The following is a 15,000-nucleotide window of genomic DNA, read 5'->3' on the forward strand; positions in this document are numbered from 1 at the left end:
CAGACCACCTCTCTCCTCTTACGCTCTCTCTCTCTTTTTCTCTGTCTGCATGTGCAGCTGGGCTCATGCTGGCTGTTTTAAGAGGGAAATGGATGGTGTCCTCTTTGGTGAAGGCCCATGTGGCACAGAGAGCTCTACTTTGTGTTTACATTTCTTATTAAGGTTCTGTTTGGCACGAGGATCCGTTGCAGGCCTGTGCTGTCTCCAGGATGTGCTGATGTCACTGAACTCATGTGAAATATACGTGATCTACATAAACCGATTCACGGTTCGTACATCGAAAATGGCCTGTTAACATGAGGGTTGGTCACTGTTAGTGCTTGTGTTTTAGATGAATGATGATCACTATGGATTCTTCTCCCTATAATGATCCCCATCAGAAATTGCCTCTCAGTGTCTGAGAATGAATGCTTTCAAAACAGACTGCAGCACATCGTCAGGATTCTCTTACGTTTCACAGGCAGCCGTTGTGCAATACCTCTTTCTCAACAAAGCAAGATATTTTCATAGTTTTAGGAGACGTTTCCATTCTCTTCTCGTTGGCTTTATCCGAACGTGGGTCTCCAAACGGGACCCTGCTTGATTGCATTTAAATTCAGCTGAAGATTTGGGGTTGGCATGCAGCAATGTGTGGGAGAGCTGCAGGCATTAAACACAGCATAATAATACACATCTAAGATCGTGAGAGGTGGATGGTGGTGGATTGTTTCATATATTGCTTAGAGAGAGAGAGAAAGAGAGATAGACAGAGAGAGAGAGCGAGAGAGAGAGAGAGAAGGAGAGAGGTGCATATTGCCCAGAGCTTTGAAAGAATGGGGAAGAGTCAGGAACATACAAGGCTTAACAACCCCGCTCTTTTAAATAAGTGTGGGAATGTCTTCACTCATATAGACACGCATAGAGCTACTTTTTCCAGAGTGTCCTCTGTTATGTTTTTACTTTCTCATGATTAGGCTCCCCACCCTTCCTCCCCTCTCTCTGTCTCTCTGTCTCTCTCTGTCTCTCTCTCTCTCTCTCTCTGTCTCTCTCTCTCTCTCTCTCTCTCTCTCTCTCTCTCTCTCTGTCTCTCTCTCTCTCTCTCTCTCTCTCTCTGTCTCTCTCTCTCTCTCTCTCTCTCTCTCTCTCTCTCTCTTTCTCTTATAAGTTGGCTAGTTAGCTCTAATTGTCCTCTAATTCTCTTCTTTTACTCTCCCTAAATTCCTAGAAAGCAACAATAGAAGTATTTCTCCAGAGAGGTTCCATTTCATTATGTGTCTGAAACAGAACAACAAGGACTAAGTTCAGATTTCCCTTTCTTTGTCTCGGTATAGTGGGTCAGCCTCTATGGCTTCTCCCTGTGATGCAGAATGGATGGAAGTTAACCATCTGGAAGTCACCGATCATCTGATTAATTGCCTGAGAAAAAGGAATTTAAAAGGTGACAGATGGAGAGAGTGAAATGGGTTGAGAAAGAGAGAGAGAGAGATGTGAAGGTGGTTCCCTGACCGAAGACTTTGACTCATGGCTAATCTCTGTTGTCCTTTAACGTAAGCAAAAGCAGGAAGAGCTGAATTGAAGCACCGACTCCTGGGAGTTAAAGTTCAGTTCGTCATGACCTGGAGCTGGTTCTGGATCTTGAGGAAAGGTCCAGCTGTGCCTCATGATTTTGGGGGCTGTAGCCAGACCTCTGTTGATACAGGACTCGTTCCAGAATGTAATGCTATCTTTATTTCCCTCTCCTTTGCCTCTTATTTTTTCTATTTAGCCTATTTCTATCATTTACCAAACCCAGAGACAGAAAGTCTTTCTCTCTCTCTTTCTCTCTCTCTCTGTCTCTCACTCTCTGTCTCTGTTTCTGTCTGTCTCTCTCTCTCTCTCTCTCTCTCTCTCTCTGTCTCTCTCTCTCTCTCTCCCTCTCTCTCTCTCTCTCTCTGTAATATCTTCATGCCTTGGATATGGGTGATGGGAAGGACAGGGGTAGAAGTTTCCGGGGACTTGCATGGAGAGGAAGAGGGAATGAGACTCTTCCTGGACACTGACCCATAGCTTGCCTTGTGCAGGGAAGTGTTTTTTTGGGGGGTTTTTTTGCCTTCTCACGTTTCCTCTCCCACCTCCCTCCCATAATGAAACAGGGAACCGCAACAGAATCTGTGGATGGCAGGCATCTCCTGGCCACACACACACACACACACACACACACTTTCCTAGAGTCACAGAGGCCCACGTGCACTGCTCAGATACTGGTAGTTTCTTCCCTCATTGGTTGGTTCTCTTACAGTGGTTGTTTAGGCACACACGGTACAGCACTAGTCCAGAAAATACCTTTGTCTGAAACCAATCTGCTCAGGGAATTGTGAATAGTGCAGTCATTTAAGGCAAGTCTGTGCCTCTGAGAGATTCCACTGCTCTGGAATGGTAGATGAACTGTGTCCACAGCTATTGGTCTTTCTTGTGGATATTTTAACCATATCTGGATAGAATGTGCTACTAAGAGTGGCAATTAAAATCTGGGCGTATTTGGGAGTCCGCAGGGAAGTTAACAGCAATCAGGGCTCGTTCAAGAGTTAACAGGAAATGAATAGCGTTAAGTTAAGAAGTACATGCTGTTTATTGGCAGGCTCTGTGAAGACGGACGGGAAGCAGAGAAAGGAAAAAAGGGAAATGCCCACCATTCAACGCTGACAGAAAGTACTTCTGAGCATTTTCTCTTATCTTAATAATGGGGTAATTTCTCGGAGGACGTGCCATGTTAGTCTTAGATATGCTCTAATAGCAAAAAACTCAAGCCAAGAAAAATATTATTGTGTTTTATGTTATTTTTGGTGTGTTTTTTTTTCTTTAAACCTTTTTGTCTTTGATGTTTACTCCACCTCAGTGCAGTTGAATATTTGATATGGTGTCAGTTCAAAATATGGAAAACAGCTCATTCTTAAACATGTAACTGTGATATGATGAAGAACGCTAATGACATTGGTGTGTGTGCGTTTGTGGGTGCGTGCATGCATGGACACACTCTTTATACACTTAGGCATTCAGGGTTCGAATTATGGGGGGAGGGTTGGGGGGGATCTGACCCCCCTAATTAAGACTTGGACCCCCCCCCCCCAAAACAGATAAAAACAATAGTTTGGGAGGGGGGGGGGTCGAAACATTTATATATCCTATGATATATAGCCCTGGAGAAAAAGTTGACCCCCCACCCCCCACCCAGATTGTCATTGTATAATTCACACTCTGTGGGCATTGGATATCGTTTTGCTATCAATGCTCCTCTTAAGCTGTCAGTCTTCAGAGACACAGAACAAGACCAGTGTCTGTGGTCTGAGCTCATCATTTGTAGCAGTCATAACACACACACACACGTAAACACAAACACATAAGCTCACTTTGTCTATCCCATGTCTGATCTAACCTCTTTTTGTTTGTCTCTCTGTTTGCTTCTCTCTCTCTCTGTCACTCGGGTCACGGTGTTCGGTGAACACACCCACATGGGGGTCATTTAGACACGCTTCTCTCCCCCCTTTGAACGGTCCGATGAGGACACCCATACCCTCCCCTCTCCCCCTTTTGTCCCTCCTCGTCAGGGATGCTGGCGTTTTCTCTAAGGAGGACAGGTCTGCGTAAGGGAGATTCTTGTTTGTTTGTTTTTTATAAAGATGAGGAGATGGTGCAGAATGAAGGAAATCCTCCCACTGTCTCTGTGTGTATATGTGTGTATATGTGTGTATATGTGTGTGTATGTGTGTGTATGTATGTATATGTGTGTATATGTGTGTATATGTGTGTATATCTGTGTATATGCGTGTATATGTGTGTATATGCATGTATATGTGTGTATATGTGTGTAAATGCGTGTATATGTGTGTATATGCGTGTATATGTGTGTACATGTGTGTATATGCGTGTATATGTGTGAATATGTGTGTGTATGTGTGTATATGTGTGTATATGCGTGTATATGCGTGTATATGTGTGTATATGTGGGAGGACAGTAGGGCAGTGTCAGGCCTTCCTCCACCTTCCGTCTGAAGGGACAGAGACTCACCTAGTCCTCCTAATGGCCGGGCTTTATCTGTCTGTCTTATCTGATGCACCTCTACATCACACATATAATGAAAGTATAGACTGTGATGGTAAAGGCCGCTCAGGGATCCGTCATAATTCTAGAGGAGATAACGACTCCACGTCGAACATCAAAGACGTTTCTCCTGAACAGTTAGACAAGACCAGACGATCTGTCCTTGGTTTTTTTTTTTGTGGTGGTAATGATATAGAGCTAAGAGAATAACATATTTCCCCCAAATAAGATGTCAAAGTGTTTGGCTTTTAGATAAAAACAGATTTAATATTATGTGGGAAATGGACACTGGTGCAGTGAGATGGAACAGAGATATGTGTGTGTGCGTGCGTGCGTGTGTGCGTGCGTGCGTGCGTGTGTGCGTGCGTGCGTGTGTGCAGTCTTGGTGCTGTTCATTGTAGGACTGTTGGTGCTTGTATCCACCCAGGGTCTATCGGGCTCTGTACTCCATCATCTCTGCCGGCTGTCACACACACATGGCTCTGCTCAGGAGTCTGGGGCAGTGTAAATCCCACTCGTACATAGCTGAGATAGCTGTCTGCCGCTGAAGGGAGTAACCTTCGCCCCCGCAAAAACGCAACGCACCGCTTCAGCCTGAGATTAATAACCTGCTAATGAGGATTCTCACATGCGTGTGCTCATACACACGTGCACACACACACACACACACACACACACACACACACACACACACACATACACACACACACACACACACGCCTACACGACATGCATGCACACATACACACACATACATATGTGATAGATACAAATACACACACACACATACACACACTCACATATGTGCTTCCACACACACACACACACACACACACACACAGCTACACACAGATGTACTTACATGAGCAGATGTTCAGACAATTTTTTTTGTGTGTGTACATACATGTGTGTGTATGTATGTGTGTATTTTATCAGATTTCAGGCTGTGTGAGTGTGCTCATATGTCATTACGAGAGCAGAAAACTAAACTGAAAAATTTGTAAGGGGAAAAAAAAAAGAAAACATACGACATACCAGTTCTCTCATACATGACTTGCATACGGCCCCCACGCTGTCCCTCAGAGACGAGATACCTCCCGAAGTCTTACCTCCCCCATCCTTCCATGACCAAGCACGGTTTTACACACACATCTCAGCTCAGCATCTATCCTCCCTCATTCCATATGCTATTGCTCCTTCAGCCACTCAAAAAGGAGTCCACTTCTCCGCGTTCCATATGCTATTGCTCCTTCAGCCAGTCGACAAGGAGTCCACTTCTCCTCATCAGTGCCCAACAGTCCTCCTGAACATGGTGTCCAGGATAGGGTGAAGATTTAGTCCTACCCAGTACGAAACAAAGACAGAGCGATGAATGGCTTTTAGAAAGTCGGGTAGATGTTAGCGGGTGAGGAGTTTACAGAGATATAGTCTGTGGAAGGAGAGATAAATTTCTGTGTGCCTTCATAGCATCGTTCTGGTTTAGTAGTGACATTGGATATGGAGGGCCAGGTTTCTCAGTGTTTTTTAAACAATAAAAATACTAAGAACAAGGCATAAAGACATTTTGAAAATTTACATCTTTACATAATAAATAACACTATAAATGCTTAAATGTGCTCTTTTTGTCAATGAAGTTGTTCAAACAAAGAGTCACTGATAAGCTTTGGCATCTATAAGACAAGCCTTAAAATTTTAAAGCCCAATCTCATTGCTAGTGTGGGGTCTGTACCATGATGGACTCCCTTATCCTCTACCACCCATTCAGTCATCCTCACCCTATTGACACCTGGCAGAGGTCAGCCCTTTACTTAGGCAAGGTCAGAGCTTTAGGTCAAATGGCAAAGGTCACAAGTCAGTGATCATAAAGCATGTGAACCAGCTTCAACATCCCACAAAGCGAAAGCTCAAACAAGAATGTTCTTTTTATCGTTTGACTTGTTATATCAGTTTACGCTTGTCTCCTCAGGAGCCTGGTCGGTCAAATATTTGGTTTTGACCTCTCATGTTTGCTGTGTATCATCTGAGGAGCTTCTCCCTCAGGGCGAGGCTGAGATAAACGGCGCGTAAATGTTTCACTCATTCAACCTCACGACTTTTTGTAATTCTTTGCTTTCTAATGTGTGTGCGTGTGTGAAAGTGATCCTGGGAAGGAAGCAGGGGTCAGGAAATAAAAAAAATAGTGTTTTTGTTTCCGTACACTGTTTTCTATTTGTGCTGACTGAGAATTCGCCTGCAAGCGGCTGTGTGCACTTTGGAGCAAACAGCTGGGTCAATGTATTTGACTTAATGCAATTTGCAAAGGCCTGACAAATAAAATAGACCAGATTTAGGTTCAGATACTGGTTACACCCTCAGATCTTCAGTTCCAACTGTGCGGGCAAATGCCTGGTCCAACATTTTCAGAGCCTGTCTGTCTCATTGGCCTTTCCTTATCTATTACTGATAAAACTTTTTTTTTTTACTATTAGCTCCATCTATTACATCTTGTGAATATCTTCCTATCTGGCTGGGTCAAGGCAAATTAATGATGCATCTACGTTCTAAAAGGTCAGAATTTTTGTGCTGAAACATGAGGAATGTGTATGTGAAATCAGATGGAATGCACGAGCACATGCTGAGTTTCCGTGTTTAGTGGTTTTTTGAGACGCCAGAGTCTCAAAAGACGCCAAAGCCCTCAGAAAGACGCCAAAGTCCTTAGAATGCCCTGTGTCCGCTCATAGCGTCCACTACAGTGATGTCATCAACATGGAGCAACTCTCGCCATGTCCTTGTAAGTAGTGTTGGTTCTCTGCGTAGGTCACGGAACACTCGTGGGGGTGGTGTTGATTGGTTTTTGGAATGTTGTCTCACGCTCTGGACCTGACCCTTCAGAGAAAATAGTTCCCTACTCATCTTCAGTTTGAACATGTTTGGCAGCATCTTCTTATTTCATTTCTTGTTTGTTTGTTTGTTTGTTTGGATTTGTTTTTTTAATTTGCTCTTAAGTGTCTCAAAGTTTTGTTCTTAAGTTTCTTAAAGTCTCACTGTCTTGTCTCGACGGCTTCAACCACATGCCCTATTGCTTGTGAACTTTAACGGTGTTAAACATTGTCCATCTGTTATTTTCTGGACTCTTTCTAAGCTTCCATTGCACGGATGACGCACAGCCTGAAGATTAAGCCTGGTGAAACACAGAGAGGGTATTCTGTTGAGCTCTCACGCGTTTTTGTTTTTTTTTGTTGTTTTTTTTCAAACCTCAGCAATGGAAAATTTGGCATGTGGACCACGGTGACTGCCAGACACCTGTTGACTGACTTGGCTGGGATAGTAGACTGAAACACAGGGATGAAGGTTTTGGAAGTGGTTTGGATCCTCACGATGTTGCAATAGAGAACAAGCATTTATGTCTGCGTGATGGACCGTGGATGATTTTACTTGCATTACATTAGATTACAGTGACTAACAGTAACAACCTGTAATCACTGTGGCTTCCTCTGCATCAGTATGACCACTTTCAGAGGCATTTAAGCTGTGTTTAAACGAGCGAGAGTGAACCATGTATAGTTTCTCTAGTGATGGCTAGACAGTCTGTAAAAACAGGAGCAACTGCTATCAGTTAAAAAAAAAAAAAGTCAATCTAATATTAGACAATCTAATAAACACTGAGAAGGTTTACGTAAGGCACCTGCCATTGCGCCCCCAAATTTTTACATATGTCAGCAAAACCACACACACACAATCACAAACTAACACGTACACACAGCCACCCACACATACTCACACACACACACACATACATATGCACTCAGACACATTCTGAAAGAATGTAAGAGCAACCCACATGTTTAAAGTCTGGCCACCCACTGTGGCTGGTTTGTGGTTCTTTTGGCATTAGCGTTCTGTCACACAGAGATGGTCTGCTTGGCAATAATCAGACTCCCCATGTTTTTGTGGCACTCTGACTCACAGTCTTTGACCATTTTTTTTTTATTTTGCTTTTTTTGTGTGAATGTACCAGGCAGACATCTGTATGAGCTGGTAAGCCAGCCCTCGCTTTATGTGGTGGAAGTTTTGTTTTGAGAAGACATTCAACTCAGATGAGTTTGGATTGGGCATAGAGTCATCAGGGGAAGTTCTGTCTGGTTTGAGACAATGCCACAGACACTGAGTCAAACTCACAGATTGTCTTCACAATACTGCTGCTGCTGCTGCTGCTGCTGCTGCTGCTGTTGTTGTTGTTGTTGTTGTTGTTGTTGTTGTTGTTGTTGATGATGATATTGTTGTTGTTGTTGTTGTTGTTTTAACATCTCAGATAATACAGAGTTATAGTATGGCCGCTAACAATGCTATCATACTTGCCTAAACTGACACACCGTGCTCCCTATGAGCAGAATTTGGGATTTGACCCAGATGGAGTCACGGCAGGTGGCTGAGGTGAAGGGAGGCCCTCGTTTTTGGGAGGGGGGCGGGGGCGCAAGTTAAAGTCTGCAAATATTTTGTTCTTCTTCATTTAAAAAAGGCATAAATCTTACAACCACCATGCAGGACCTGTGCACAGGCTGTGAACACACACACACACACACCCCCTATACATATGTGAGGGGTGGAATGTGTGCATACTATAGTGGTGGATCCTGGAGAGACCTTAAATCATTTTGTCTGAACTGAACACAGTTTGACTTACTGACTTACTTTGTTTGGTGCATTAGGATGTTAAGCCACTGAATTCAGTCGTTTTTTTTGTGAGCGGGACTGTTTAAGTCCTTTTGTTTCCCTCTGTTCCAAGGCTCTATATTACCAGTCAGACAGACACAAGCTTGCTGAACTCATGGTAATGTCAGAGCTTTGTAATGAGCCAGGGAAACTGGCCAATGAGATTTCAGATACATAATGAGAGTTTTGCGGTAAGGCAGTATAACTGGCCAGTGAGATTTCAGATAGATAATGAGAGTTTTGTGGTGGGGCAGTGTGATTGGCCAGTGAGATTTCAGATAGATAATGCAAGTTTTGCAGTGAGGCAGTGTGACTGGCCAATGAGATTTCAGATGGGTAATGCATGAATTTTGTCATTGATTTATCACTAGTGGTAACAAAGTACAAATGCCTTTGAGATTTCATGTTAGAAATGAGTATTTACTGCAGTTTGCAGTTTGTGTCTCTCAAACTCGAGACATTGTTGTCGTGCGTGTGTGTGTCTGTGTCTGTGTGTGTGTCTGTGTGTGTCTGTGTGTGGGTGTGCATGCGTGTTTGTGTGCATTTGTGTGTACGTGCGCGCGCATGCTGCACGTACATATTGGTTGTTTTTGAAAATTCGACTAATTGGTTGGAGGGATGTCTTTCACCCATGGAGCCGTTACGTTCAAAACTGTCTATGTTTATGGACCTGAACATTCATGCAGTGTGTACTGTAGACAGATGTTTGCACTTGTCAGCCTGTGTCCTGTTTTTTTTGGAAGGGGGGTTATGACTGTTGTGGCCAGGGTTGTCTGGAATACTGCAGATGCTCGGAGAGTGACACAGCTGAGTTCTGGTTGGATGCACTTTGTGTCTTTTCTGTTTGTTTGTCTGTGTTGCTTCATGACTTGACTCCTCATCTTGCGACAGAGCCTGAGGTCACACTGTCTGTCTCCTAGCCTTCCTGTAATGGCGGAGCTGTACTGCATTAGATCTTTTAGCATTCAGCATCCAGTCGGAAGTGAGAGGCTTTAGTCTTCCATTCTTCAGATGGAAAAATAGCTTTAGACCAAAGACCAAGCCATCAGGACCGTAAAAAGACAGGTGTAAAAGGCCGTAACGGTTATATTTTTAGTTTGGTATGCGTTCATCCACCTTTTACCACAAGGCCCTGAGTGCCCTGTGATAGTTCTGTTTTAATGCCTTTACTCAGGGAACTAAAAGCAATTGGTACTGCTGAACTGTCCTGGGCCTAAACATTTTTAGAAAATAATAGAGGGATGGAAATCACATTATCAATAAATTGATTAGTTATTGGTAATCCGTGAGTTTTCGTTGACCTATAGTCTTGTGTTGAATTCTCAACACATACACAATCCCGCACACACGCACACACATACACACACACACACACACACATTTTCCGCAGCTGGAAAGTCTGGTGTGTTAACTGGATGATCTTTTGTGGAAAAAGCCATTGTGGAAAAGGTGATTTTTGGATTGGATATGAGGGACAGGAACAGGACAGAATACAATGCACTTATTATCATGAGCTCTCGAACAGAAATGCCTCTAACATATTCCCCTAATTGACTCATTGTTCAGGTGGACCTTTCTGCTCTTTTGTCTCTCTTAGTTTTCCCTCTTAAACGTGCTGAACAATGCCTCCAGGTTCCTCTGGGGAAAAAAGATATGCTTTTCTGGAGGATTACCAGTAAACAAATTTAGCCTCATCAGTCAGTTACAGTCAATTCAGTCATCGTGTTTGGCATGTAGATTTTTTATTTACAGCCTCTGATATTCCCCAATTTTTTTTTGAGTGTTTGTGACTCTGTTTCATGTCCATGTTGCCTGACTACAATACAATTAATGATCGCATGATATGAAAGGCTATTTTGTTACATAGGCCTACATGTGGTTTTCGAATGTCTCTTGATGTCTATTTTATCCTCCTCATTCAGTCACAGTGTCTATGATAATGGGTTAGAGAGTTCTCAACTGTGCAGAGACTTTGTAGAGGAAATCGACCCCTATGCATTCCTTGGAGACTTAAGTTTTTAAAAAAAAACGTCTTTTGTGTTGGAGATATGGGAGATCATGGAAGGACACTTCTTGCGTGTAATAAAAGAGTTCTTTGTGGCGTCTGTCACGGGGATCAATGTGGCCTTTGTGTGTTTCCGACCCCACATTCGTGTCGGAGTAACGAGGCAGAATTCCTCCGATTCCCCCGACTCGCCGCTTTGTCGCACCGAAATAAAGTGGCCAATTTTCGGACTGTATGTCCGGGCCCCAAAAAAAGAGGGAGACGCGTACAGACACGTGACTCTACGGACACACAAGTGCACTGCAGAATCAGCGCGTAGGTGTCAGAGGAGGTGGAAACGACGTCACTGAATGAGGCCCTAAAGTGAGGGGTATTCTCCTCACAAAGTTCATTAGCACAAACTGTTAGGGACTACTCTGTCATTTATTTATTAGCTCATGAATATTCATCAATGGAAACTTTTGGAGTGGTTATGACGGACTCCCGCAGGCTTTTTAATGAGCCACTCACAGTGAATTGCCCACTTAATTACTTAGTTAATGCACAACATGGTTTTATGACTCAGTGTGTCAATGAATGCCGTTCACATGTTGCGTTGCATTGGAGCTGAAACAGAATGATCTAGAGTATTATGAAGGTCTCCTGTGTCCATCTGTCAGTTATTTTATTCCCTCTCACGTTGTCATGCTGTATATACATGTTAGTGGCTGAATTTCAACAGTTTGTTTTAATGCTTTTTAAAAGAAGAAAGAAAGAAAGAACGAAAGAAAGAAAGAAAGAAAGAAAGAAAGAAAGAAAGAAAGAAAGAAAGAAAGAAAGAGAAAGGTCCAATACTGCAGTACAAGTCTCAGGTTGATTGATGTGTTTTCCAGTCCATTGATGCATGGATGCGATGTTTGTTCCTGATGAGTTTTGTGGAAAGACACAGGTTACTGAATAACTTGTGTCGCCTACAGATCGGTGCTGTAGTAGCTCCAGGAGGTCCAGACGATTTAGACTGTTCGCGTTAATTATCTTTAAACACTGGTACTGTGGGAGATATCTTGGCCTACTTCATGGTCACATTTTTTAAAAAATTCATCACGAGATTCAAAATGCCATGATTTGAGTTGATGCAGCTGCAGGATCAAGAGTGTGACTGGAGGAAAGCTGAGATTTATATCCACCAAATGCTGGGTCTTACCACATCGCTACAAACAATAACATGGTTACAGTAGAGCTCACTTTTAAAAAAAAGAAAAGGTCTTTTTATATGTGTGATGAATTTATCGCGGCTCCATGTAGAAGACAAGGGATTAATATTCCAAAAGCCGCTGCACAAAAAGAGCATGGTACTTTTGTCGATTAGTCTCAGTGATGGTTGTACTGTTAGTCATCTGCAACAGTAAAATAAAATGGGAGAGTGCAAAACCAGCATGACTCACGTCGCTGACATGAAATGACCAATAGAAGTCTCTATAATTGCCTTTAATCTTTTATGTCTTTTTTTTTATTATTTTATTTTAGGGTGGTAAAAAGCACAGCGGACCATGTGGGGGTAGAGACTGCAGTGGAGGGTGTCAATGTTTTCCAGAAAAGGGGGCCAGGGTAAGTCATTGTCACTATCTACCATTTTTAACAAATCCGCCCACTGTAACCCAGTTACAGTTTACCACACTACAACAATACAACAACGATGAGTTACAACTTACCATGCTACAGCAATGCAACAACGATGAGTTACAGTTTACCACACTACAACAATGCAACAACGATGAGTTACAACTTACCACACTACAACAAAGCAACAATGTAACAATGATGAGTTACAACTTACCACACTGCAACAATGCAACAACGATGAGTTACAGCTTACCACACTACAACAATGTAACAATGAGTTACAACTTACCACACTACAACAATGCAACAACGATGAGTTACAGCTTACCACACTACAACAATGTAACAATGACGAGTTACAACTTACCACACTACGACAATGCAACAATGTAACAATGATGAGTTATGGCTTACTACACTGCAACAATGTAACAACAATGAGTTACAACTTACCATGCTACAACAATATAACAATGATGAGTTACAACTTACCACACTACAACAATGCAACAATGTAACAATGATGAGTTATGGCTTACTACACTGCAACAATGTACCAACAATGAGTTACAACTTACCACACTACAACAATGCAACAACGATGAGTTACAGCTTACCACACTACAACAATGCAACAACGATGAGTTACAGCTTACCACACTACAACAATGCAACAACGATGAGTTACAGCTTACCACACTACAACAATGCAACAACGATGAGTTACAACTTACCACACTACAAAAATGCAACAACGATGAGTTACAACTTACCACACTACAACAATGCAACAATGTAACAATGATGAGTTACAACTTACCACACTACAGCAATGCAACAATGCAACAACGATGAGTTAGAGCATACTACACTGCAACAATGCAACAACGAGTTACAACTTACCGCACTACAACAATGCAACAACAAGTTGCAACTTACTACGCTGCAGCAATGCAACAATGATGAGTTACAACTTACCACACTACAACAATGCAACAACAATGAGTTACAGTTTGCCACACTACAACAATGCAACAACAATGAGTTACAGCATACTACACTGCAACAATGCAACAACAGCAAAGATAATACTGTTTTGACACACTTAAAATGGATCAAACTCTCCAATATTACGATCTGCTTTAAATAAGGGATTAATCTAAAGGAAACGGGGTTGACTCCTATCATCTAGCGTCTCACCTTGTACCTGAGTGAATTATTAGCAAGGGTTATTCCTCCTCCACTTCAGTTAAACATCAGCATCTCATCTCTCAGTCTCAAACCAGTACAGTTCAGATTTCACTCCACACACTCCCTTCCCCTCTGGTGTTTGACCCTGGACTTTGAAAAGTACAAAAATAATGCTCTAATGTCGTTTGGGAATTTTAATGTCACTCCCACCTGCTTTTGCCCGTTCTCAACCGTCTTTTGTGTGTCAGAGAACCATTAGCTAAAGTATAAATATATGTAATTCAAAGAGGAGTGAGCCATGAGGGCTGGTCTGGAGGAGTAGTCTAAACATCAGTCCATGATTAGATAATGAAAGAGGAGAGCCACTACTAGCTACAGTCATGGTCTGGAACCCCACAAAGTCCATTCTCATGTGTCTCCTTCAGAGAGTTTTAATTACCACAAAACCCAGCTGGGGAACCATGGTGTCTGACTTGTAGCCGTGGACCCAACTTGAGAAGATTTGCGTTTTGTAGGATATTTAAAACCATTGAAAGGACACTGATAAGCTTAGAGAGAATATTTAGATGGCCTTATGATATTTGTTAAAAAAAAATACCACGTGATCTTTTTTCTTTTTTTGCTTTTCGTCTTAGATCTTATGTCATTTTTCAGTCTAATCACTGGTTGTGTGTTGTTTTTATCAAATGGCTCTTGTTAATCAGTAAATTGGGTTTTTTTTTTCTTGGGTCTCTCTTTGACCAGCCACAACAGGAGCATCAAAGTTGGGTGTGGAGCAGTCATTATAGTGCACAGGGCATGTTTCTCCTGTCTGACGTCTGCCGTCATCTGTTGAAAGGAAATCTCTTTAAGGATGAGAGGGAGAGCAAGAGGAAATGCATTCCTTTGCAAACATGTTAACAGCCTTGTGAGTGAAGGTCAAGACGTCAGCACTTGTCTCATTGTCTCAAACTGTACTGGGAAAAAGGAAAAAAAAAAAAGGTTCAGTTGCTCTGATTGGTTGTGTGGACTCCCATACGTAGACTTAGAGCCAAGCCTAAGTGGGGGAAATACCAAAGCTCCCGGGCATACTTCTCACCTCTGTTTTCACGTTTGAACATTTGATAAACATGGAAACACAGCTAGACAGGTTAATTTAATCTCTCTGCCCTTTTTGACCTAACCGAAGAGGCGGTTGGACCATGTTATTATTATATGACAAATTCTTTTCCTTTTCTTTTTTTGTGCTCTGTTACTGGTTTATTTCTGTCTAGATAACAAAAAAGTCTGGTTTATGTTCTGCTACTAACAGTGAATAATTTCCATGTTTTTTCCCTCTACCTCCTGGCTATTCCCAACATTTATCACAAACCCCAACATTTTGATTGATATGGTAATGATTAAATTCATAAAAGAAGCAAAATAACAAAGTTATAACAATGTAACAACCATTCTAAAATGCAATATTTACCGT

General features: G+C 42.2%; 1 protein-coding gene across 1 annotated transcript in view; it reads left to right on the forward strand.

Annotated features, from left to right (window-relative positions):
• Positions 1-15,000, forward strand: part of col4a2 (collagen, type IV, alpha 2) — a 62,318-nt gene that overhangs the window by 7,794 nt on the left and 39,524 nt on the right. Inside the window, exon 3 of the mRNA XM_030787603.1 lies at positions 12,261-12,341. Coding sequence (XP_030643463.1) covers positions 12,261-12,341 — 81 coding nt within the window. The remainder of the gene's footprint in view (positions 1-12,260; positions 12,342-15,000) is intronic.

Source organism: Chanos chanos, chromosome 10 (assembly GCF_902362185.1).
Source record: "Chanos chanos chromosome 10, fChaCha1.1, whole genome shotgun sequence".
Lineage (NCBI taxonomy): Eukaryota > Metazoa > Chordata > Actinopteri > Gonorynchiformes > Chanidae > Chanos > Chanos chanos.